This window comes from Coregonus lavaretus, assembly GCF_964263955.1.
Source record: "Coregonus lavaretus genome assembly, chromosome: 4".
NCBI lineage: Eukaryota > Metazoa > Chordata > Actinopteri > Salmoniformes > Salmonidae > Coregonus > Coregonus lavaretus.
The window spans coordinates 7,995,389-8,020,255 of NC_139991.1; the positions used below are offsets into that span (position 1 = coordinate 7,995,389).

The following is a 24,867-nucleotide window of genomic DNA, read 5'->3' on the forward strand; positions in this document are numbered from 1 at the left end:
GACGGCACATTACAGTACAGGAAAGAAAAGTAGAGTATATATCAGCACAGTACAATACAGCACTGTACAGTAGAGTAAAGCACACTAGAGTACAGTATAATGTACTGAACTCTACTCTGCTGTACTTTACTCTGCTCTACTATGATGTCCAAACTTGAGAAACAGACTTCTATGATTGGTTCAGATTTGGTCAGGTCCGTACCAACCAAATGTGGTCGTGTTTGGGGGGGAGCACATTAGAATAATAGCCAATGTGTAGAATAATACCCAAACATGCAAAGAAGGATATTGCATTTTTCTACGTTTGTGTACCTATTCAGGATACATCACAATGAATACATCACATATCCATAATTATTAGGGATTTGCATCTTTCCCTTTCAAGACGAGTCGATACGTATCTAGATACTTTTGTATATATAGTGTATGTGGACACCCCTTCAAATTAGTGGATTCGGCTATTTCAGCCACAACCGTTGCTGACAGTTCGAGCACACAGCCATGCAATCTCCATAGACAAACATTAGCAGTAGAATGGCCTTACTGAAGAGCTCAGTGACTTTCAACGTGGCACCGTCATAGGATTCCACCTTTCCAACAAGTCAGTTCGTCAAATTTCTGCCCTGCTAAAGCTTCCCCGGTCAACTGTAAGTGCTGTTATTGTGAAGTGGAAACATCTAGGAGCAACAATAGCTCAGCCGCGAAGTGGTAGGCCACACAAGCTCACAGAACGGGTTCGGGCTAGGCCGCTTAGTTCCAGTGAAGGGAAATCTTAACACTACTGCATACAATGAAATTCTAGACGATTCTGTGCATCCACATTTGTGGCAACAGTTTAGGGAAGTCCCTTTCCTGTTTCAGCATGACAATGCCCCTGTGCACAAGGCGAGGTCCATACAGAAATGGTTTGTCGAGATCGGTGTGGAAGAATCTGACTGGCCTGCGCAGAGCCCAGACCTCAACCCCATCGAACACCTTTGGGATCAATTGGAACGGCGACTGCGAGCTAGGCCTAATTGCCCAACATCAGTGCCCGACCTCACTAATGCTCTTGTGGCTGAATAGAAGCAAGTCCCCGCAGCAATGTTCCAACATCTAGTGGAAAGCCTTTCCAGAAGAGTGGAGGCTGTTATAGCAGCAAAGGGGGGACCAACTCCATATTCATTCCCATGATTTTGGAACTTTTGGTCATGTGGTGTACATGGTCACAAAGCATAATACCCATAAAAACATATGGTTCCAATGGTTTTTCCACCATTAATTTTTCACATTGTGAATAAGCTTACCTTGGCATGACGTTTTGATAGCCATGTAATTCTCTCTCAGACAAGGTGAGTTTTATTAATATATTCACCTCAATTGCTATGATAATTATTGATAAAAGTTACCTTGTCCAAGAGAGATTTGTGCGGTTATCAAAACGTCACGCCAGGGTAAGCCTACACGAAACACAGACCTTGTATGAAAAATGAATGGTGAACGATTGGAACCATTTCCAGGTTTTATGACTCTATATCTGCCTTCCATATCAGCGGCGGAAGGTGGCCGAGATACAGCGGTGTTCGTCAGACCATGAGACATCCCGAAAGATCATTATTCTGATGAAAGGGGAGACTCATGAACCCTATGGTGTTCTCCATTTTGCTCTACGACCCCCACAAGTGTCACGGGACTTGTCTGAAGTAACCCATACAAATGAATGGCAGTATGGAGGTAGTTTTGTGCCAACAAAAATAAGATGTTAAGTATGTGTCCAACATTTTTTTATAGGACAGACACTTCAAAATCTTATTCCTTATGATTTATTTTTTGACTGTCGTTTTTGCAGTTTATGAATTTGTTATTCAATGCATTTCTATGGGCTATAGTAGTAAAGGCCAAATTCAATATTTTATTAAATCATATAAAAAATAAATGTGATACCTAAAGGGGTCCTAAAATTCAAACTCAATTAGCTAACGGGTTAGACTTTTAGAGGTTAACTTTCATTCTGAAACAACTTCATATTTCCGAGTTATTCATATATTAGTTTAGAAAAACTTGAAATTGGCATGGAAGCTAGATAGCTAGCTAGCAAAGCTACCAGCTAGCTATAGCTAGCTACTGTAGCTGCTTATCAAAGGTAGATAGCTAACTGGTTAATTTAACAAATAAATGTACAAGGTATTTCTTAATGTTTCTGTAGCTGGCAAATTTATTTGATCATGCTTTGTGATACACGCTGTTTAATCCAAACATATCACCCACTCCCCTACAGTAGAACCTAATAAACAGCATCAGGCGGAAACAATAAAATTTGGCGACACTTTTTGTCCTACCAGATCTGCGACGAGAAGGTTCTAGCTAGTGTATCCCTCTGTCTTTTGACTCTTGTTGGATGTAGTTGTCCTGTTTATCATGTCCCAGGCTCCCATGGCTCTTATGATTATTTATTTACAAGTTAATTACAATTTGCTTTTTGCTGTACTTGATAGAGCAGACCTAGGCTCATGTGCAGAAGTAAGCCTTCTGGCGCGAGAGATTCATAGGGAGGAGGAGACTAGAGCATACTCGGAACGTCTGACTGAACGGACGCACATTTGAGCGCCCCAGTACGGTCCATTTACTTTGTGCTGTTATAATTTATGCTATGAAATCCTGCGATTTCATTGGAGCAGTTCTCCCTCTTAGCAAATAGCTGGCAAAACAATCGAAGCAATGTTCGCTTGACCTTGAACGCAGAGCTGGCAGTCACTGAGGGGCAGAGTAGTATGTAACTGAACAGCTTGTTTTGAACAATATATTTTTGAAACCGGAACATGTACACATTTACCCCAGTTTTATGAGCATTTAAAACATAATCCATATATTTGTTTTTATATACTATAATTTTTTATTGCCAATCAAAGGTGGGGTGCCGTCCCTAACGATGAGCCGCCACTGGTTTACAGAGATCTCTTCTCCTCACTTCGGCCATGCATTATGCCTCGCAAAACTGATTGCTCGTTACCCTGTATATCTAAAAATGACCATATACACACTGATTGTTTTAAAGCAAAACTTCCAAAAACTATTGCTGATGGTGAACCTGAACAATCAAAATAAAATATATTGTAAACCCCGTTCAGCAGGTATAGCCAGATGAGACTTGTCTCCGGTAGCATACTTTATTCTGGTAAAACACAATTTTCAACAACGCATAGATAACAATAACCTAGCAAATTACATAGGTTGTCACTCAACTAATATCATGCAAGCCATTTTAGCATTTGAAAGCTGAAGTTGCCATGCAGATGTGTAAGATCAGGAACAGGCCGCCTACCTCACGTTGGTCAGCACGCAAAACTGGGCACAGTGCGCAGTTTGACTAGGCTACTGATATTGCCTGGGGTTGTCCGGCTCGCGTGCAAAATGACTTGTAGATCAATGACTGTCCATGCAGTTACATGTAGTTCGACACTGAAAGAGAGGACACATCAGTTGTCACAAAATATGAGGTATTTTCTTTTCGGAAGGTAGAAAGAATGTAATAAGAGCAAAACAAATGTGTGAACAGTTGATTTGTAACATTTAAATCCGTTTTATGACCGATGCATGCTACATTTGGATCGGTTTGTGGTCGAGGACCGATGCATTCATCTTAAACATTTGAATATACATATCGGTGAATCGTTACATCCCTAATAATTATGCATTTCTGTATAGTACAGATCAGGGACCCATGATGTAATTCTGTTATCAGGTGTTGATCCACTTCACTTACTGTAGTTCAATAACCAAAGTAGATTTTTTTTTTTTTTACTCAAGGTGTCATATCATAGTTGAGACCCCATTCTTTCTGCTGACATCTTTTGAATCGTAATTCAGAAGAGATAGTTTTTGGAAAACTGAGGGAGATTTTACTGTCATTCTGTTACAAAACTTTACATCTGTTCTTCAAGTAAATGTGTTTTTGTAACATTGTCAGTGGAAATTGTTGAACGTAGTCCTTGTGCATCGAGTTGTATGGTTTGTTTAACTTTGCATTCAAAATCGGAGTCTCGTCATTCTGTTACCATGGTATTGCCCTGATGTTACCTATAGCATAGAGTCCTGAATGGTGCACATTACACTTGACTGGGTGAGTGCAGCTAAATGTTAGTATAGCCTGAGTGATAGACGATACCTATGATCTACATTTGGAGAGCTGGCACACAAGCAAATGCTGCCTCCCATGGAAAATATCTGTCCTTGGCTTGGTTCTGGTGGTGCTGGACTGCCCTTTGGAAAGTTACGATGAGAGCTTTACATGTCTCTCGAGTCCGTGGGAGACTGAGGATTGATTAGGCAGTTCTTTCACTGAATAAAAATATAAACGCAACAATATAAATGTAAAGTGTTGGTCCAATGTTTCATGAGCTGAAATAAAAGATCACAGAAATGTTCCATACTCACAAAAAACCTGTTTCTCTGAAATGTTGTGCACAAATTTGTTTATATCCCAGTTAGAGCATTTCTCCTTTGCCAAGATAATTCATCCACCTGACAGGTGTGGCATATCAAGAAGCTGATTAAACAGCATGATCATTACACAGGTGCACCTCGTGCTGGGGACAATAATAGGCAACTCTAAAATGTGCAGTTTTGTCACACAACTCAATGCCACAATGTCTCAAGTTTTGAGGGAGTGTGCAATTGGCATGGTAACTTCAAGAATAGGCATGGTAACTTCAGGAATGTCCACCAGAGCATTTGCCAGAGAATTGAATGATCATTTCTCTACCATAAGCAGCCTCCAACTTCGCTTTAGTGTTGCCATACACCGCAGACCACGTGTATTGCATTGTGTGGGCGAGCGGTTTGCTAATGTCAACGTTGTAAACAGAGTGCCCCATGGTGGGGTTATGGTATGGGCAGGCATAAGCTACGGACAACGAACACAATTGCATTTTATTGATGGCAATTTGAATGCACAGAGATACCGTGACGAGCTCCTGAGGCCCATTGTGAGGCTCATATTTGTAAAGGTATCTTTGACCAACCGATGCATATCTGTATTCCCAGTCATGTGAAATCCGTAGATTAGGGCCTAATAAATGTATTTCAGTTGACTGATTTCCTTCTATGAACTGTAATTCAGTAAAATCTTTGAAATTGTTGCATGTTGCGTTTCTATTTTTATTCAGTATATTTACCTCAATTACAGATTGTCACATCTTTAGGCTTTGGCGTTGTTTTGCTCACACATATAGGCTAGAGATGCTTGCTTTTCCATGACTCTTGTCTCCTTTTAGGCCAGAAATACAACATCTTAGGAGAAAGAGAGTGAGATTTTAATATTTTGTCATTTCAAGACTCTTGTCAATTTTTCCCCGTGAACCAGCAGATGGGGTTGTCTGAGTAAAATACAGTACATCGGATTAAAATTTAGGCAAGTAAGTCTGTAATACATTAGATTAGGTAAATCTGCCCTTTAATTGACCTTTTACTGATTCACATTCAGTGTGTCTGTTATGCTGTGTGATTGAGTGTTCTGATAGTACGTTTGAAGTTTGAGCATGACATGTTTAGCTCTCTACATTGGAATAGCCAATAGTCTTGTCGCATGATTTATGCAAACACATTGTGGCATTAAAAATGTACCATCTTGCGTCTGTTAATGGAATGAAAATGGAGCTGAATGTAGCGTTTGAATTGATTCCACCGTTGTCTTCTCTCTCTCTGTCTGTAAGGACTGGGGAGGCAGTGTTTATCAGAATAGGAGGGGAAACAGGATAGAATAGGAAGGAGGGGATGAAATACCAACACAATGAGGATGATCGTCTTCAAAGAGAATTGAAAATGAGCTTCACCATGGCAAACATGAGGCGGTTTTCAGGAGTGCAGAATTCAATAGAAATTTTCACCGCTACTGTCGTGGTTAGAATTTCTTTGTAGTCTTGGAGGTCATTTAATTGCGTTTGGTGCTGTTTCTATATCTTGAGTGACATTTCCTGTCAATTTTTGTAGGGAATGCCATCGTAACAAAATGCCTGTAGATGTTTTTCAATTTTTACACTGGTCAGCATTTTATCAGATTTGTTTTTGCCAGATTACTGAATGACTGTCTTTGCATGGGGTCACAAACAATCCCCTGCATTTTGGTCAGCCCTTAATTTCAATTAAACTAACAAATAAAGGAGGAAAATGAGCTATGTGAGAAGGACCCCTTAATGGATTCACTCCCTCCAAGCATGATCAGATACTGTATGTTTCTATTCCCTCTCTCGTTCTCACCTTCCTCTCTCAAGGAACTTTTGGAATTCAGTTTAGAATTGTTTTGTGCTTGGAGCGAATCTGATACAAACCTGCGACGCAACAGAACAAGCATTGTGGCTTGATTTGAATATTAGATAGGCCTGTAAATTCAAAGGGAACAGTAGAACATTAACTAATGTCAGGAATGTCAACTGAAAATGTGTTAAGGATCATTTTCGTTTCTGGCTCTGTGCTTGATGGACATTTTATTAGTTTAAGTGCATTCACATTGAGGGGAGGTAGGCCTACTATCTAGAGAAAAGGAGAAAATACATTCCCTATTCCCTTAACCCTTGCTCTCTTTACGTGACACATGTATGCATTGCATGCACGTGACCAATAGGGCCTGACCTATAGCATATCATAATCACATCAATAAATTGGTTATAACAAACTCTGATCACCGTAACACATGTGAAAGAAAAATGGATGCAGAGGACGTGACAAACTCGAAACGGGGGAATGTTTGTTTACTGGTTGCTCAGGAGGTAAAGGGGAAGTCAGATGTGTGGAATACATTTGACTAGTTGTGGAAAATACTGGAGATCAAGAAAAATAAAGTAAGGAGAAAGCACTGCGTGTGCCAAACAGGGGCTGTTAGATTACAATCAATTTTTTTTGACCATTTGGAACAATGTAAACAACACAAAATAAATTCTAAGTGTACCAGAGAGTATGTTGTAATGTTTTTATTTTTAATTTTTTTGTAAAGCCTTTATTACAGCAAAAAAAAACAGTTGCATGCATTCGTGAATGCAATTGCCGAAATGGAACGGTTTATTTATTGTTTGCAGCTAAGGGTCGCTTTGTTATTTTATTTTAGAACTAAAATGCTTGTTTGCATTTCAAATTATGAATGACCCGTATGCTGTGTGATGACATGAACGAATGAATGATTGGTTGATACAGTAGCTTATAAGTATTGAAATATAGGCATAAGCATAAGGAAGTTACGGTATTAAGACTAAACAGGAGGCTCTCTTAGACCTACAGCTCGATCGATGATGGTTATACAAGGCTGCTATACTAAGCCTTCTAATGATAATGACATGACTTATTATAATGATGATCATAATAGGGATAATAACAATAAGAACATCAAGAAAAAGGAGGGTTATCATTTTTCAGACAATTTGGAACAGTGTAAACAACACAAAATAAATGATAAGTAATACTAGAGAGGCTGTTCTAACGAGAGAGAAACAAAGTGTAAAGCCTTTATAACAGCATAGCAAAGATTAAAAACAGCTGAATTTGTGAAACTGTTTATCCGACATGTGGTTGCGTGAGGCTTGGTGCTCACGGAATCCGTAGGCTATTAAACAAACACTCAAACATGCAACAGAAGCAGGATCTGTCTTATTTTTGTAGATATATAGTGCCTTTGGAAAGTATTCATACCCCTTGACTTCTTTCACATTTTGTTATGTTACAGCTTTATTCTAAAATTGAGTCTGGCCACTCTACCATAAAGGCCTGATTGGTGGAGTGCTCCAGAGATGGTTGTCCTTCTGGAAGGTTCTCCCATCTCCACAGAGGAACTCTGGAGCTCTGTCAGCGTGACCATCGAGTTCTTGGTCACCTCCCTGACCAAGGCCCTTCTCCCCCGATTGCTCAGTTTGGCCAGGTGGCCAGCTCTAGGAAGAGTCTTGGTGGTTCCAAATTTCTTCCATTTACGAATGATGGAGGCCACTGTGTTCTTGGGGACCTTCAATGCTGCAGACATTTTTTGGTACCCTTCCCCAGGTCTGTGCCTCGACGCAATTCCTTCGACCTCATGGCTTGGCTTTTGCTCTGACATGCACTGTCAACTGTGGGACCTTATATAGACAGGTGTGTGCCTTTCCAAATCATGTCCAATCAATTGCATTTACCACAGGTGGACTCCAATCAAGTTGTAGAAACATCTCAAGGATGATCAATGGAAACAGGATGCACCTGAGCTCAATTTCAAGTCTCATAGCGAAGGGTCTGAATACTTATGTAAATAAGGTATTTCTGTTTTTTAATACATTTGCAAAAATGTCTAAACCTGTTTTTGTGAGACAGTCTGTGTACTGAAAAAACCTCTGTGTGGGTAAATGGTGGCTTTCAACGTTTGACTGACTCTTGAGTGGAGAGAGGGGATGTCATGTCTTTGGTGTTAGCTCCATTTAACAGTTGACCTACTGTATTTAAACCTCTGTGAAAGGTATGTTAGAACTGATTATAGTCCAATTGTCTACTTATCAACTTTTACCCCCAATTGTCCTATTCAGTTGAAACACTTTGAACTGTAGTGGGCTGTATCTGCTCCACACTCAATGTGGTGGCTGTTCAGATGGTATGTCAGGCTTCAGTTTAAAAGGTTCACCATCCCCACTCTAGCGTAAGAATATGAGATCCGAGAGGTTCAACGGGGTTGGATGTCTGCTCGCCGGGAGAGAAGTCAGCAATGTCCCCCCCCCCCCCCCCCCCCCCGGTCTCCCCACGTTGATCATTCAGAATAACACAGCTTTGGTGCTCCAGCCTTCCCCAGTGTCATGCTACTGTCTGCGGTCGCTGGGGTTTAGAGGTGAATGTCAGGCAATCCTCTTTCTCCCTGAAGCAGCCATATTGAGGGAGGTTGGCAGACAGTGAGCAGCCAGGGCTGCCCCTTCCTGCCGGCTCTGACTGTTTACGTTCAATAGGGGCCAGCTGGGGGGGTGGGGAGAGTCTGCTCCGCTGCCTTTGGAAATCAGGGCACTCTTCAGGAAAAAAAGATACACAGTCCCTATTAATGTAACATTTTAGGTTGAGTGTTTATTATTTCATAAGATGTGGATTATTTGCACATGTCAGGTCATATTACCAGTTATCTTTTTCGAATGTTGTTGATTTGTGTTTTGACTTTAGGCTCTTATCTCTCAACGTTTCAGAATGATTTATTGAAAGGCTGAAATAAGACCTGTTGTGTGGTAGATGTAGGCACATTAGTTGATGTTCATTCAAGGGTTTCTGAACCAATATGCAGCAGTTAGCTGCTTAGTGCAGAAAGGTTTTTGTGAGAGACAAAATCCAGCAAATATATATATATACAATCAATCATGTAAATCTCAAGCTGTGGCGGTTGGTGCATTACACTAAATAAAGTAAAATAATTAGAACAGACATGTTCAAGTTTACCTCAGTGACCTGGTGCAGCTTGGATATAGATGAATGAGGCCAACATAGGCAGGGTGAGTGGGCTCATCACTCCGAGCTGAACTCCACTACTGCCAGCCCAGGGTTCAACAGGATGTGTTTAGAAACCAGACTTCCTCAGTCTTAACGTACGTACAGCCCTGCATGGCAATGGGTCCATGTTTCACATGAAAATCACCAAACTCAGCATTTAGGGACAGGGAGAGATACAAACTCTGACCCACAGGAATGTTTTTATTTCATTTTTTAAATCAAAATGTCAGAGGAATCTGTGCCATTTTTATACTGCAGGTTGATTTACCCCTAAACCCCCTTTGTAATGCCAGTCATCAATATTATTGTGTACCCTGCCCAGTGAGGTTATAGTCCTGACTAAGTGATTATAGGCAGAGCTTGTTAAGTAATGCTGTGTGGCCAGAACGGGGGTATAATTGCTGCAGAACATTTTAAAACTGGAGTGATGTGCAGTAAGGATCCGGCAGGGAGAATCTAAATCCTGTCTTTCCCTTTCGCAATCCCCTTCCAGCTCTCCACAGCAACAATGGCTTAACGAGGCACTCTCTCTGTACCTGCCTGGCCTTACCTAGAAACAGCTTAATGAGAGGAACCTGGCAGACCTGCTTATTATCAACACTGAGAAATCCTGGCCTCACCTAGTAACAGTCCATTAAAGCTTACTTTCTCCGTCACAGCTAATAACAGTCTCCTGATTCTGACCTGCCCTGAGTAACCTAGTAACAGCCCCTCAGTCTGACCTGGCCCCATATCACACAGCAGCAACCTGACATTTGAACCTGACCTGTACTTTTACTTAATAACAAATAAGTCCTAGGTTCTGCCCCTTCATTGTAATAGATGATCAAATAGGAGCTGCCTGCCTCATTATGACCAGTTCTTGTATTGATTCTTAGTAGTGTGAGAGGCCATTGCATGAGAGCCAAGTGGCGCAGTGGTCTAAGGCACTGCATCGCAGTGCTAGCTGTGCCACTAGAGATCCTGGTTCGAATTCAGGCTCTGTCGTAGCCGGCCGCGACCGGGAGACCCATGGGGCGGCGCACAATTGGCCCAGCGTCGTCCAGGGTAGTGGAGGGAATGGTTGGTAGAGCATGGCGTTTGCAACGCCAGGGTTGTGGGTTCGATTCCCACGGGGGGCCAGTATGAGAAAAAAAAAGATAATGTAAGTCGCTCTGGATAAGAGCGTCTGCTAAATGACTAAAAATGTAAATGTTATCAAAGTAAACTGACTTGAAAGCGAGCTGTGCCACAGAGAGGGATTTACCATGTGGTTCAATTGGAGAAGTGTCATGGACCACTCACCTCTTGAGCTGCAGAATGTGGATGCACGCACGCACACACACACAGAGTGAGAGAAAGTGTTTACAATTCTGCATCTCTCAATTAACCTTTTGAGTTGTGTTGTGGTTCACACCAATATCCAGGACTGGCCTCACGTGATGTTTCTGAAGGCTATGGAGAGGAAATTGGGTCAATTCAGGCTATGGGAGTAGATGTGTGTTGTTTTTGAGTGGGCGGACTCAGCAAGGGGCCACAAGAGTCTCTGACTGTGAAAGCATTAGCGACCTCTCCACTCACTTCACTGTGAGGAACTGTAGCAGGCTGTCTGTGAACGATTGTAACCAACAGTCAGTGAGTCCGTTATCTCTTTGATTTTAACTGGCTGTCAGAGAGCGTGTGTGTGGCTTTTAGGTCCTTTGACTAATATGCTGTGGGATGAATTAATGATAGGTTGACTTTCCTTTCTGTGTTTCTAGCAGTATGACATTGCCGTGAGGTCAAGTCAGATCTTACAGTACCTTTTTATATGGATTAGGCCTAGATACCGGTTTGTACTGGATTGAAGTCCCCTCAATGACCGTCAAGGACTTTCTGAGGGAGGTATTATTAATAGGCATTGAGTGCTATAGGACATTTATGTAGTGTCTGTCTCCATTTTTACATATGACAACATGTTCCTGGGATATATTGGTTATGACCAGGGAGAAGCGGGTGGGAGGGTTGTCTCATGCCTTACGTTCCACAGATTTATTAATACATCCGGTTTATGCATGTTGCTCACATTACACTTGCGTCATACTAATTTGTCTTATGTTTCCCTTCTTTTTCAGCAAATCTGTACAGTCAAATGTGGACAATATTTTGGTGAGTCTTCCTTGTCATAAAGCCTTTAACCACAATGCATGCTCTGTTCACAATTGTTAAACTTTTCCCCCCAATATTTAAGGTATGTTTTTGACTTGAATAAGGTAAGGTACATTTTAGGTTTCTGAAATGTAATCTCTGTGCTTCTCACCTCCTCGCCAGTGTCGTGAGACTATGTTAAAGGATGCAGCATTGAGATCTACTCTGTCTGTAGTATTTAAGCAGGTGGTCCCATGTTTGACTTATTTATACCACACTTGATATCAGAGCTGAAAGTAGCCCCGTTATGAAACAGTTTGCTGACAGCCATTGCTGACCAAAAAATACTGCTCAGTCCTGTTGAATGATCTCACTGAAACTCCACTAACCCATTTCATCTTACATAATGAGTCCTATAGTTATACTACACAGTATTAGGCTCGTAATGGTCTCCAGAAGATGGGATGAAATTATTTACCTCGTTGTGCTTGGTGTTGTAATGAAAACAGTGGTCATGTCCCTTTGTCGTGTAGGCCGTCATTGTAAATAAGAATTTGTTCTTAACTGACTTGCCTAGTTAAATAAAGGTTAAATAGAGGTTAAATAAACAAATAAACAATTGTCATCACTTGATCTTTTTAGACCTTTGTGTTTTTGCTCATAGGTTCTGGACTTCAACTGAAATTCAGTCAACCACGGTGTGATTGAACATTAATAATAATATGCCATTTATCAGACGCTTTTATCCAAAGCGACTTAGTCTATCATCTAAAACTCAACTTGAGATACTTGAACAACTCAGTCAAACGTTCACACAAATCTCCTATTGACATCTGCAGCACATGGTTTACCTGAAAGTTCAAGATGTTTACGTGTGTTCATGTGAGGATTTGGCCCTATGTACTGTAATTGACCAAGTATAGAAATATTATGCCCGTCAATAGAGATGGGTGCTATACAACACTGAGGTAAGATCCAGTGCATTGCCATTCCCAGCAGGAGAGGCAGGAGACTGAGCAGAGGTCAAGGCTACACTCTAGTTACTCTGGGAAACCTGCTGTGTTTACTTTATTCAATACTGCAGGCTGGGCTTCAGCTTGTCAGAGGTGTATCTTACCAAGAGGTATGTTGAGGATAGACGGCTAGACCTGTCAAAGCAATCAAATCACCCACCACCACTGCCACATTGTAGCCTATGTTTTGCACTCAGGCTACACATATAAGGAGGTCAACGAGTGTTTGTCCTCATTGACCTGCCTTGTCCCTCTCTCCTCCTCAGTGAAAGGGGACCACAATCCCAGTGGTTAAAGTCTTGTCTCGTGTACTGTTAAGTGCAGAGTACAGAATCCCTGGAGCCCCAAAGTTTCACACAAATCTCCATGTTCGTGGCAGGTGCCAGAGTCAGCAATACACGCATGAGCTCCCGTACTCCAGTCAGCTTTACAGTGCTAAATGTTGCAATCTCACACGCCACCTTGCATCAGCTGCACTCATTAAAGGTTTATGCCTTCAGTTGTATTCCACAAGGGTCTCTGTTCTCTTACGTTGTTCAATTCCGACAGACTTTATTTTATTTTCCTCTTAAGGATTTCTAGAGGACATGGGAAAGCACTAGCGTCTAATATTAACCCCACTCTCTCCCTCTGTTTTAATTTACAGATGTTGAACATGTCAGCGGTGGTGATAAGTAGAACACACATCAATAATGAAACTTGTGTTGATACTCTGGTTGTTTCCTGCCTCAGACTGTGTCTTATGGAGATGGGAGAATGCTCTCTGGGGAGAGATGGCCGTTTTAGTCTTTCAGTGGAGTGAGTGGTATAACCCATCTGTGTGTTTGCTGAATCACTAATGCCCACGCTCCACTAGTAATGTCTTAATAATATTACTAGTCTTCCACGATCAGGGTCTGCATGAGGCATCTCTTTCTGGTGTCTGGCCTCATCTCAAACTGATTCTGTTCAGATGTCCTCAGTTAGCTGCCCTTTGTGTGAATATTCATTCGCCATAGAGCTTTGGGTTTAGTTGGAAGACTCAGAGACAGGTCAGTGGTTCTTGTGATGTGAGAGAGAGGTCGTCTGCCAGGTGGTTGAGACAGAGTAGATAACGTACAGTAACAAGCCAATGTAACCAGAGGCTTAACCCGTTTCCTCTAACAGCTTTCAGTTTCTCTGAGACTCATCACAACCAATCAGGTTTTCCCTTCATGTCTAGCTCATTCTCCTAAATGGTATCAGACTCGGTAATAATGTTGTCGGGTTGACGCCATAGCTCAGTTTTGCCGACGCATAGCATAGCATAGCTTGTTGTGTAACTGCCATCATTTCTGAACTTGTCTTTCATCCAAAAGAAGCTATAGTAGTTGGCGCCAGAATACAACCAGTCTATAATTGTTCTGTTGATGTTGTTGGTACCGAGGGGACTGATATACGATTAGGGATGGTGGTGGATGGGTATTTAACATTGGCCGTGTGAAGGTGCAGGGGAGTGTAGACTGTCTGCTGACACTGACTCATTTAGGATTGTCATCCGAGTGTGTACACTTGCCCCTGCCAAGGGTGCTGTTTGCTGTAGTTTGTAGGGTCTTCAGACTCAGGCCAGTCAAAGTGCAAATGGAGTTCAGAGATGTAAGGTCTATGAGTGGCTGAAGTTGAATGACTGCAGAAGTAGGGCTGGGCGATATGGAACTAATTTGAATGTGTGTTTTAGTGCGATGTTCCAAATGCCTGTATCACAAGAATCGAGATTTATATATTTTTCAGTTTTTATGAGCATTTTGTCTTTTTGGTCTCGTCTCCTTCGCTCCTTCTCTGCGTGTGCACCTTCCCACTCCCACACAGACACCAAGCCCCTCCTCCTTCTGTGCTGTGTGTACCGAAAGATCTCTTCAACCTCTCTGACAACAAGCAGTTTCAACTTGCTATTTGCGTTTGAGGTTTGGTCCAACAGAATTGGTCGATTCCCCTTCTAACGATGACCTTTTGTCTCAACTCCCAAAATGTAGAACAGAGCAGACCCTACTAAAACTTTGATACTGAACTAATTACCAGTGGTAATGAAAGTAAACCATGGCCAACAGTGAGGGATCTTGGACACCCAAGCAGTGATGACTACTGGTATCCATATACAGTAACAGTCAAAAGTTTGGACACACCTACTCATTCCATGGTTTCTCTTTATCTTTACTATTTTCTACATTGTAGAATAATAGTGAAGACATCAAAACGATGAAATAACACATATGGAATCATGTAGTAACCCAAAAAGTGTTAAACAAATCAAAATATATTTTGGATTCTTCAAAGTAGCCACCCTTTGCCTTGACAGCTTTGCACACTCTTGGCATTCTCTCAACCAGCTTCACCTGGAATGCTTTTCCAACAGTCTTGAAGGAGTTCCCACATATGCTGAGCACTTGTTGGCTGCTTTTCCTTCACTCTGCAGTCCAACTCATCCCAAACCATCTCAATTGGGTTGAGTTCAGGTGATTGTGGAGGCCAGGTCATCTGATGCAGCACTCCATCACTCTCCTTCTTGGTCAAATAGCCCTTACACAGCCTGGAGGTGTGTTTTGGGTCATTGTCCTGTTGAAAAACAAATGATAGTCCCACTAAGCGCAAACCAGATGGGATGGCATATCGCTGCAGAATTCTGTGGTAGCCATGCTGGTTAAGTGTGCCTTGAATTCTAAATAAATCACTGACAGTGTCACCAGCAAAGCACCCCAACACCACCTCCTCCATGCTTCACGGTGGGAACCACACATGCAGAGATCATCCGTTCACCTACTCTGCGTCTCACAAAGACACGGCGGTTGGAACCAAAAATCTCAAATTTGGATTCTTAAGACCAAAGGACAGATTTCCACCAGTCTAATGTTCATTGCTCGTGTTTCTTGGCCCAAGCAAGTCTCTTCTTCTTATTGGTGTCCTTTAGTAGTGGTTTCTTTGCAGAAATTCGACCATAAAGGCCTGATTCACGCAGTCTCCTCTGAACAGTTGATGTTGAGATGTGTCTGTTACTTGAACTCTGTGAGGTGCAATCTGAGGTGCAGATAATTGCCTATTTCTGAGACTGGTAACTCTAATGAACTTATCCTCTGCAGCAGAGGTAACTCTGGGACTTCCTTTCCTGTGACAGTCCTCATGAGAGCCAGTTTCGGTATAGCGCTAGATGTTTTTTTCGACTGCACTTTAAGAAACTTTCAAAGATCTTTAAATTTTCCGTATTGACTGACCTTCATGTCTTAAAGTAATGATGGACTGTCGTTTCTTTGCTTATTTGAGCTGTTCTTGCCATAATATGGACTTGGTCTTTTACCAAATAGGGCTATCTTCTGTATACCACCCCTACCTTGTCACAACACAACTGATTGGCTCAAACGCATTAAGAAGGAAAGAAATTCCACAAATTAACTTTTAACAAGGCACACCTGTTAATTGAAATGCATTCCAGGTGACTACCTCATGAAGCTGGTTGAGAGAATGACAAGAGTGTGCAAAGCTGTCATCAAGGCAAAAGGTGGCTACTTTGAAGAATTTCAAATATAAAATATATTTTGATTTATTTTATACTATTTGGGTTACTACATGATTCCAAATGTATTATTTCATAGTTTTGAGGTCTTCACTATTATTCTACAATGTAGAAAATAGTAAAAATAAAGAGAAACCCTGGAATGAGTAGGTGTGTCCAAACTTTTGACTGTTACTGTAAATATAGTTGAGAATCTGTGTTGGACTTTGATTATAGTCTGGTTTGTAGAGTATTTGGAAAACATTGACTTGCCCTTACTTCTACTTTGGAAGTGTGCTGTGTGAAGTAGTGGGGCTTGTCTGGCAGCAGCAGGGTGTGATGTCCTGTGCTCCGCAAGTGAAGGACCACTAGGAATCATCGCTCCTTTGTCTCACAGAGGGTGTGTAACGTAGCCCAGCGTGTCTGTTTACTCTCTTCCACTCCATCAGACTCTCGTTCTAAAAAGGAGAGTCCAGTTGGCTCCACGACGTCTGTCTGTCTGCGAGCCATTTTTATTTACCCCCCCATCACTAACGCTGCTCAGTGGCTGATAACTTTAGCCATTGGTGCGCTCCCATTCCCCTAGCAACAAAGAGGCGAATAGAAAAGACGGAGGGGCGAATGCGTCTATTCTTATAAACCAATTGAACAGGGGTGGGGAGCAGTGTGTTGGCAGTGTGTGTACGTACGCAGTGTGTGTACGCTGTGGCTATGTTCGGCGGGGGCTGCTGACCACTCCGCTAGCAGAGGCCAGTTCAGGGGAAAGGGTTAACGGCAGGGGATTTCAGTTTAGCTCACAGTCTGCCGGCGCTGCGCACAAACCGATCCCCCAGCCCCGCTGATGGCTTTCTGGCTCTGTGCACTCATGCTGTCAAGACACGCTTGTCAGCATCTCTGTGTGGTGTGTGTGTTTGAGTGTTTGTCCCCTCCCTGCTATGGCACCCAGAGCTTCTCTTTATGATCATGTGTTGGGTGTTTAGCTCTTTTCCATAACGTTGGTGTCAGAGATGCTGCTCTGGAAATGTTGGCTGTCCACTGCAGTCTGCACCACAATGTAAACCACTGGTCTGGTGGTCTGATGTCCCCTAGCATTGGTCTCCTACAGCAGACACCATGAAAACAAAAGCTTGTTTACGTGAGCTTAACTGCCCGCTCTGCTAGCCCCCGGATTAGGTATTCCTCGGATTATTGCTACCTCCGATGACTTCCTCTATGGGGGGTTGGGTGGGTCATTAAAATTCCATGGGACTGTCTGTATCCCTTCTGCTTTTAGATGTTGTCGTTGTGGTCTGTCAATCGGTCTTGAAAGTAAATAAACATCATTATTAATTTGTGTTTGTCTCTGATTTTATTAAATTTTTTGAGATAACAAGTAGGTGCTAGAAAAAACAATCGCACCACATGTTGGTTACTGTTTTAAAACTGTGATTATTGTGTAGTAGACAGAGGCACCATGGCCCCTTCAGATGAGGATGTTGTTTTTGGGTGCTAAAGCTCTACTACGGTGCAGCTCTTCAAGAATCCAGAACGTGATGTGTGAGCCCCCTCCTCCCTGCAGGGCCCTCCCGCTCTGTGTTGGAGAGTTGTGCCTGGAGCCAAAGTCTCTCGTCTGCCGCCTTCTACTCCAGCAGAATTTAAATCACTCCTGCCCCGCCCTATCATCTTCCCTATTCCCTTTGAAGCAGCTAGTTGGAGAGGGTTGTTTGTCGTTTGTAGCTCTGGGCCCAGTCATCCTCCAAACACTGAACTGGGTTGGGTTCAACTAGCACCCACCATCCATTGTAGTACTGGGGTAGAGAGAGGGTGAGATATACAGATTGTGCTTTTATTTATTTTTCATGCCTGTGTATGAGCCAATGTGTTTCACAGCTGAGCTTAGCTGTGTGTGTGTGTGTGCGTGTGCATGCGTGCCAGCACGTTTCAAAGCTTGCCTATGTGTGATTGAGGGGGAGGTTTAAGCGAGAAACAGTGAGTAAGAGTGCAAGTGTGATCCAGTGCTTGCTTGTTTGTTTACTGTTGTAAGTTGTACTTATCTGTGGCATGTGTGGCCACTTGTCGTGCTGTTGTTGTGGTGCTAATGCACTGTCCAGGCGGTGAGTGGATGTGGTCACTGAGCTGTGGAGGTCAGATCAGATCATGGCGTGACACAACCCCAAAGACCATATGTCATGACATCTGTGAGACCCAGTGCTGCACATGCCAGACCCTCTGCCCCCGTGCCAAAACCCTGCAAACACAAATACCAGATTTAGGCTACCTCATCATCTCCTCTGTTTTGGTGGGGACTTTTTGGCATGCTGTCCAGTCACTCAGTGAAATAGCTTCCAAATACTGAAACCATTCTCTCAGTTAATGTTTGTTGATGTGTTGTAAAACATTGGGTAGCTGGGCTACACCCCTAAGGCATCTGTGTGACACCCTAATCATCTGCATTCACATGGAAAAGTCTGCCTCCAGCATTATTTGGCTAACCGTAATGAACTGTCTAAAAGCAGTCTGTTTGTTAGGTTAGCAGGTATCAGTGCTTGTTAAAGTCATAACACTGACCCACGGTAGCTGTAACAACCCCCTCTGGATATTGCAGGGCTCCATCACCTCGTATTTATCCTAATGTTCCTTCAAGGTATCTGTTAGGGTGTTTTCACATATAGTCCTCTTTAAAAAAACAGATATCATATGTCTCATGTTGTCTTCTCACACTATTCAAACCCCATAATCTAATTATGAAGCTCTCTTAGCCTATAGATCACACATTTCAAACAAATAATCTGAACTAAAAACTCCACACATATTTTGGTATTTCTGTGCATCCTTAACAATCGCTAAAATCAATATCCCAAAAATGGCACACGTTTTTCCCGCGAACCTGCACATCATCATCTTCTCTCTTTTGTGGCACCAATGTGAGAGGGTTTATTGCAATAGTCTAGTGTGTGGTGTGGGAATAATGACAAGTGAACCTGGGAACTTTAGTGTTCACATTGCCCTAAAAAAGGGAACCGGACAGTCGGAATTCTAGCGAACCGAACTCAGACCACCTTTCGAGATGGTCTCAGTTCGGTTCGCGTCAGGGACTCTTTTGAGGGGCCTGAGTTCCTTTGGAGTGTTCACACTGCACAAAAAATGTATTGAACTGCACTGAATTTCATTTTTTGCTGAAAGGGACCAAGTGTGAAAACATCCTTAGGAGCTCTCAGTGCAAACCACACACACACACACCAACCCTCTCCCCTCGATGGAAACATTTGTTTGATCTCATTAAGAGATTTCCTCATGGCTTTTGTCATTGCGGCAGGGATGAGGACCCCCTGTGTTGATCTTTAACACCCTGTGGTATTTACTGCACACACACAAATGTTTTAGAAATGTTCAGAATCCATGAGGTTGAGTGTTTCTGTGTAATTTTGTTTATCCTGACACTCGTCCACATTGATCTTAGCTCGAGCACTGTTTATCAGGATGCAGCCAGGATCCTTCTGAACAAGACCGCACAAAGATCAGTGGTTCTCTCTGCAGCAACTTCCAGCCCTTTCCCTATCTCTCTGATTTTATTATCTCTCCTTTACGTCCCTAATCTCATTTGCAGGATCATCCATGTTTTTGTTTTCTTGTGGCGGGGGGGGGGGGGGGGGGTATTTGTTCCTGAACATTGTTTGTTGTCTTTTGGGGTTTTTTCACACACAGTTTTGAGCTATAGTTTGTATCAGAGTTTGAATATTTGTTACATTGTATTTTTTTCATTTGGTCCGGTTGGTTTCACATTACCAAATGTCAAATGAACTAAAACTCCTAAACAAAACCATGTGTCCATGCAAGTAATTTGTTTATTGGACAAAAATGCGTTGTTTCGTGCGCTCCCGGGTGCGGATAGTGTTCAAACTAGTCCAACCGAACTAAGGGGGTTGTTTGAAATGGTTGTTTTAGGTTTCACTGGAACTGAAGAGTCTTTGTCTTACATTTCATAACTGTTTAATTTACATCTTTACACTGATGGTGCCTCAACGAGTCCTACGTTGTACAACTAAACACTTAGCTTTCTGTGTTACTACAGCAGAAACAGAGAACACCTGACTTCACTCAGAGTAGACTAAGAATGGACCATTTAAAAAGGAAACGTTTCTGTATTATTCATGCTCTTCTAGCTGGAGTAGAAGGTAAACTGTCAACCTTTGTGGAACGCATTTTAGTGGATTATTGAAGTAGTGAGAATTAAAAGAAGCATTTCCTTTCTCATGGACTGGACTGTGTTTGGCCTGAGAGAGACATCAGTCAAGCATGTTAAGTCAGTGGCGTGATAAAGACACTACCATGAATACTACTCCTCCTCCTCTTCCTCCTCCTCCTCCTACCCTACTCATCACAGGGATGACAGAACAGAAGAAAAAAAATGGCACTTGAAAAAAAACCATGAACCTATTTGTTATCTCTCTTCTTCCCTGTGCTCCGCTTTTACAGCAAGATGTGGAGAAGTTTACAGACATCGAGAAACTCTACCTCTACCTTAAGTTGCCTTCTGGTCCCAGCAACAGTGAAAAAAGGTAATTGATAATTATTTCATTTGATTGAACAGCGTTTGTTTTGTGTCATGTCTGCATGCATGCAGTTCCGTGCCATATGCACATGACTTAGCCGAATGTTGATGATCTACCCCATTATCCATTAGCCTAGTAGCATAATATACAGTGCATTCGGAAAGTATTCAGACCCCTTGACTTTTCCCACATTTTGTTATGTTACAGCCTTATTCTAAAATTGATTACATTGATTAAAACAATCTACACACAATACCCCATAATGACAAAGCAAAAACAGGATTTTAGAAATGTTTGCTAATTTATTACAAATAAAAACAGAAATATAACATTTACATAAGTATTCAGACCCTTTACTCAGTACTTTGTTGAAGCACCTTCGGCAGCGATTACAGCCTCGAGTCTTATTGGGTATGACGCTACAAGTTTGGCACACCTGTATTTGGGGAGTTTCTCCCATTCTTCTCTGCAGATCCTCTCAAACTCTGTCAGGTTGGATGGGGAGCGTCGCTGCACAGCTATTTTCAGGTCTCTCCAGAGATGTTCGATCGGGTTCAAGTCCGGGCTCTGGCTAGGCCACTCAAGGACATTTAGAGACTTTTCCCGCAGCCACTGCTACATTGTCTTGGCTGTGTGCTTAGGGTCGTTGTCCTGTTGGAAGGTGAACCTTCGCCCCAGTCTGAGGTCCTAAGCGCTCTGGAGCAGGTTTTCATCAAGGATCTCTCTGTACTTTGCTCCGTTCATCTTTCCCTCGATCCTGACTAGTCTCCTAGTCCTTGCCGCTGAAAAACATCCCCACAGCATGATGCTGCCACCACCATTATTCACCATAGGGATGGTGCCAGGTTTCCTTCAGATGTGACGCTTGGCATTCAGGCCAAAGAGTTCAATCTTGGTTTCATCAGACCAGAGAATCTTGTTTCTCATGGTCTGAGAGTCCTTTAGGTGCCTTTTGGGCTGTCATGTGCCTTTTACTGAGGAGTGGCTTCCGTCTGGCCACACTACCATAAAGCCCTGATTGGTGGAGTGCTGCAGAGATGGTTGTCCTTCTGGAAGGTTCTCCCATCTCCACAGAGGAACTCTGGAGCTCTGTCAGAGTGACCATCGGGTTCTTGGTCACCTCCCTGACCAAGGCCCTTCTCCCCTGATTGCTCAGTTTGGCCGGGCGGCCAGCTCTAGGAAGAGTCTTGGTGGTTGCAAACTTCTTCCATTTAAGAAGGATGGAAGCTGCTCTGCTCTTGGACCTTCAATGCTGCCTAAATGTTTTGGTACCCGTCCCCAGATCTGTGCCTTGACACAATCCTGTCTCGGAGCTCTACGGACAATTCCTTCGACCTCATGGCTTGGTTTTTGCTCTGACATGCACTGTCAACTGTGGGACCTTATATAGACAGGTGTGTGCCTGTCGATATATGAATTTACCACAGGTGGACTCCAATCAAGTTGTAGAAACATCTCAAGGATGATCAATGGAAACTGGATGCACCTGAGCTCAATGTCGAGTCTCATAGCAAAGGGGTCTGAATACTTATGTAAATAAGGTATTTATGTTTTTATTTTTAATACATTAGCAAACATTTCTAAAAATCTGTTTTCACTTTGTCATTATGGGGTATTGTGTGTAGATTGATGTTGTTATTTATTTAATTGATTTTAGAATAAGGCTGTAATGTAACGAAATGTGGAAAAAGTCAAGGGGTCTGTATACTTTCCGAATGCACTGTGGATGTTCTGCACCCTATACCATCCCCACATCTATTACAATGGCTGTCAACCTTAGCTTGGACTGTTTTTATGTAAAACTCTGCTCATTATGTTAAACTCTCTCCCTTAGAGAGCAAATAAGCTTTGGCAGTTTCTTTAATCATTGCATTGATTGATTTGATATTGATTTCCCACATAGGACTACAACGTGTGTGTGTGTGTGTGTGTGTGTGTTCTGATTGAAAGTCCTTACTTAATAACTTGTTAATAACGTCTTTCCTCAACCCTTCACATTTTACCTTTTTGCAAAATATGTGTAAATGTATGTCTTGTATTCTCTCTCGTGTATATTTGATCTGTAACACACACACACACACACACACACACACACGCTTAATTCCAAATCGACCGAAGCCCTTACTCCCTAGGAATGTGTGTAGATCTAAAAGGATTGGATATGTATTAGGCCTAAGGAATACTGTTATAGCTTTACCTTGCCTTCTGATAGGCTAAGAGGAATTTCCCTATATTACTTGAACTTATCCAATCCTCTCACATCTACAAAAGTGTCCAGGGGCCCGGGAAGTGGCTTGAAGTTAGTTTAGGATCAGGTGACACACACTGCTCATTGATGTTGTCATTATCACACCTTGATTGAAAAGCAATGATCAATTCCTACTTGTTCTCCACATCTAATCCTCATCACCTCCACCACCTCAACCCCCCAACACTGCACACGATGCCCATCAGGACTGAGAGAGGGTCTGCCAGTCCTGGAGAACTCTCATGGTACATAAACCTCTCTCACTTAAAACACAGAGACATGGGGGGGATTTGTGTTGGTTGGATTTGAAAAATGGGGCGGGAAAGGTAGATTCGGCAGTCATGTTTTTTTGTGATTGTACTGTAAATAACCTATTTTCTCCTGCTTTCTCTAGCAGTGATCAGAGCTCCATGTCATCAAGCCGCACTCAGCAGATGCACGCGTTCAACTGGATCCGCAATCACCTAGAGGAACACCCAGAAACCTCTCTGCCCAAACAGGAGGTCTATGACGAGTACAAGTGGGTATCTGACTGTGAGAAAGGGGACATAGGGAAGTGTGAAGCCAAGGGGACTTTGCCCAGCTCGGGTCATTTTCAAATCACTAGCACTGTTAAATACAAACAGAAAACACTGTCATCCTGTTTTGATGTTCTGGAAACGGACACCACACCAATTTAGAAACATATTGATAGCACTGTGTACAGCTATTATAGGGTGTTTGGAATACCTGACAGGTTAAATTCCATACCAGGTGGAAATGGATGGATTTACTTTTGAATTTGATTTCCATGAACACTTGACTTCTAAGAGGTTTCACAAGAACAAGGTACACATTTGTATGACCGTTTTATTTTATGACGTGAGATGCATGTTATGAAAGTACATAGCATTTGGCATTAAGCACTGTTACTAAAGAAATTATCCTTTACCGTACACTGCCAGCTATGAAGGATCTACATACTGCCAGCCAAAGCACCAATATAGATAGATGTAGAAAGCATGGGAAAAGATGTGCACCATGTGTTGGTAACACTAGAACGGAAAGTCTGAAACAGTCATTGAAATGCTATGTGACTGTTACGTAGCACACAGTTTGACGTCCTCATTCATTGCAAATGAAAGTACTAATAATGGTTCTGATTTCTTTGGGAACGTCTTCACCCAGATGTCACTGTTTTTATGTGACTCTTTATTTGATACTGTCTTTATTTGATATTTAACATTGTTTATTTGGTTTTACTGAGATTTCCAATGCCTTGTTTATCTGAACTTTACTTCCCCTGACGAACAAATGTTTACTCTCTGTTTGTCTGTCTGTCTGTTTCAGGAGCTATTGTGACAATCTCTGCTACCACCCACTGAGTGCGGCGGACTTTGGAAAGATCATGAAAAATGTATTTCCAAACATGAAGGCACGTCGACTTGGCATGAGAGGCAAATCAAAATATCCTTCACTGGAATGGTTTGTAGCGAACAATCTGGCCTCTCTGGACTCTGGTCGCAGAACATCTGTTGTCTCAGTTCATGGAGACTCTAAATATAGAACTGAAATTAAATCAAATAAAGCGGCCTCTGCCTGGAGAGCAGTAGAGTAGGACAGAGACACTTAGGGGAATCACTGTGTACTTGACCTTCAGGAAACAATTTGTGAAATGTCTTTTCAATGTCTTTTCCATGAGATCACGACTCTAGACTTGGCAAAGCTACAGTCTCCAATGAGATTAGTGTCCGTTAAATTAGTATAGTGACAAATGAGTTTATTCTTATTTTGTTGAGGTGGAGTAAAAAAAAAAAAAAGTATAATATACATTTACATTTTAGTCATTTAGCAGACGCTCTTATCCAGAGCGACTTAGTTAGTGAGTGCATACATTTTATATACTTATACTTGCATATGCATGCACTTTTTATTTTCAATGCGGAGCCTTTCTGAAATAGACCTTGTTTTTATATGGCGGTTGCAATAGCAACTGAAACTCAATATGAGCGCCCAAGTCAAATCAGACTAAGTCAG

At 42.2% G+C, this 24,867-nt stretch overlaps 1 protein-coding gene across 4 annotated transcripts in view; it reads left to right on the top strand.

Annotated features, from left to right (window-relative positions):
• Positions 1-24,867, top strand: part of LOC311127335 (DNA-binding protein RFX7-like) — a 38,612-nt gene that overhangs the window by 2,267 nt on the left and 11,478 nt on the right. Inside the window, exons 2-6 of one of the 4 annotated variants that reach the window (XM_084159160.1) lie at positions 11,544-11,577; positions 20,527-20,609; positions 23,058-23,096; positions 23,246-23,371; positions 24,181-24,297. In XM_084159160.1, coding sequence (XP_084015286.1) covers positions 11,544-11,577; positions 20,527-20,609; positions 23,058-23,096; positions 23,246-23,371; positions 24,181-24,297 — 399 coding nt within the window. Of the gene's footprint in view, positions 1-11,543; positions 11,578-20,526; positions 20,610-23,057; positions 23,097-23,245; positions 23,372-23,514; positions 23,680-24,180; positions 24,298-24,867 lie in introns of those variants that run through there. The other 3 variants (XM_084159161.1, XM_084159162.1, XM_084159163.1) reach the window with 3 other exon arrangements.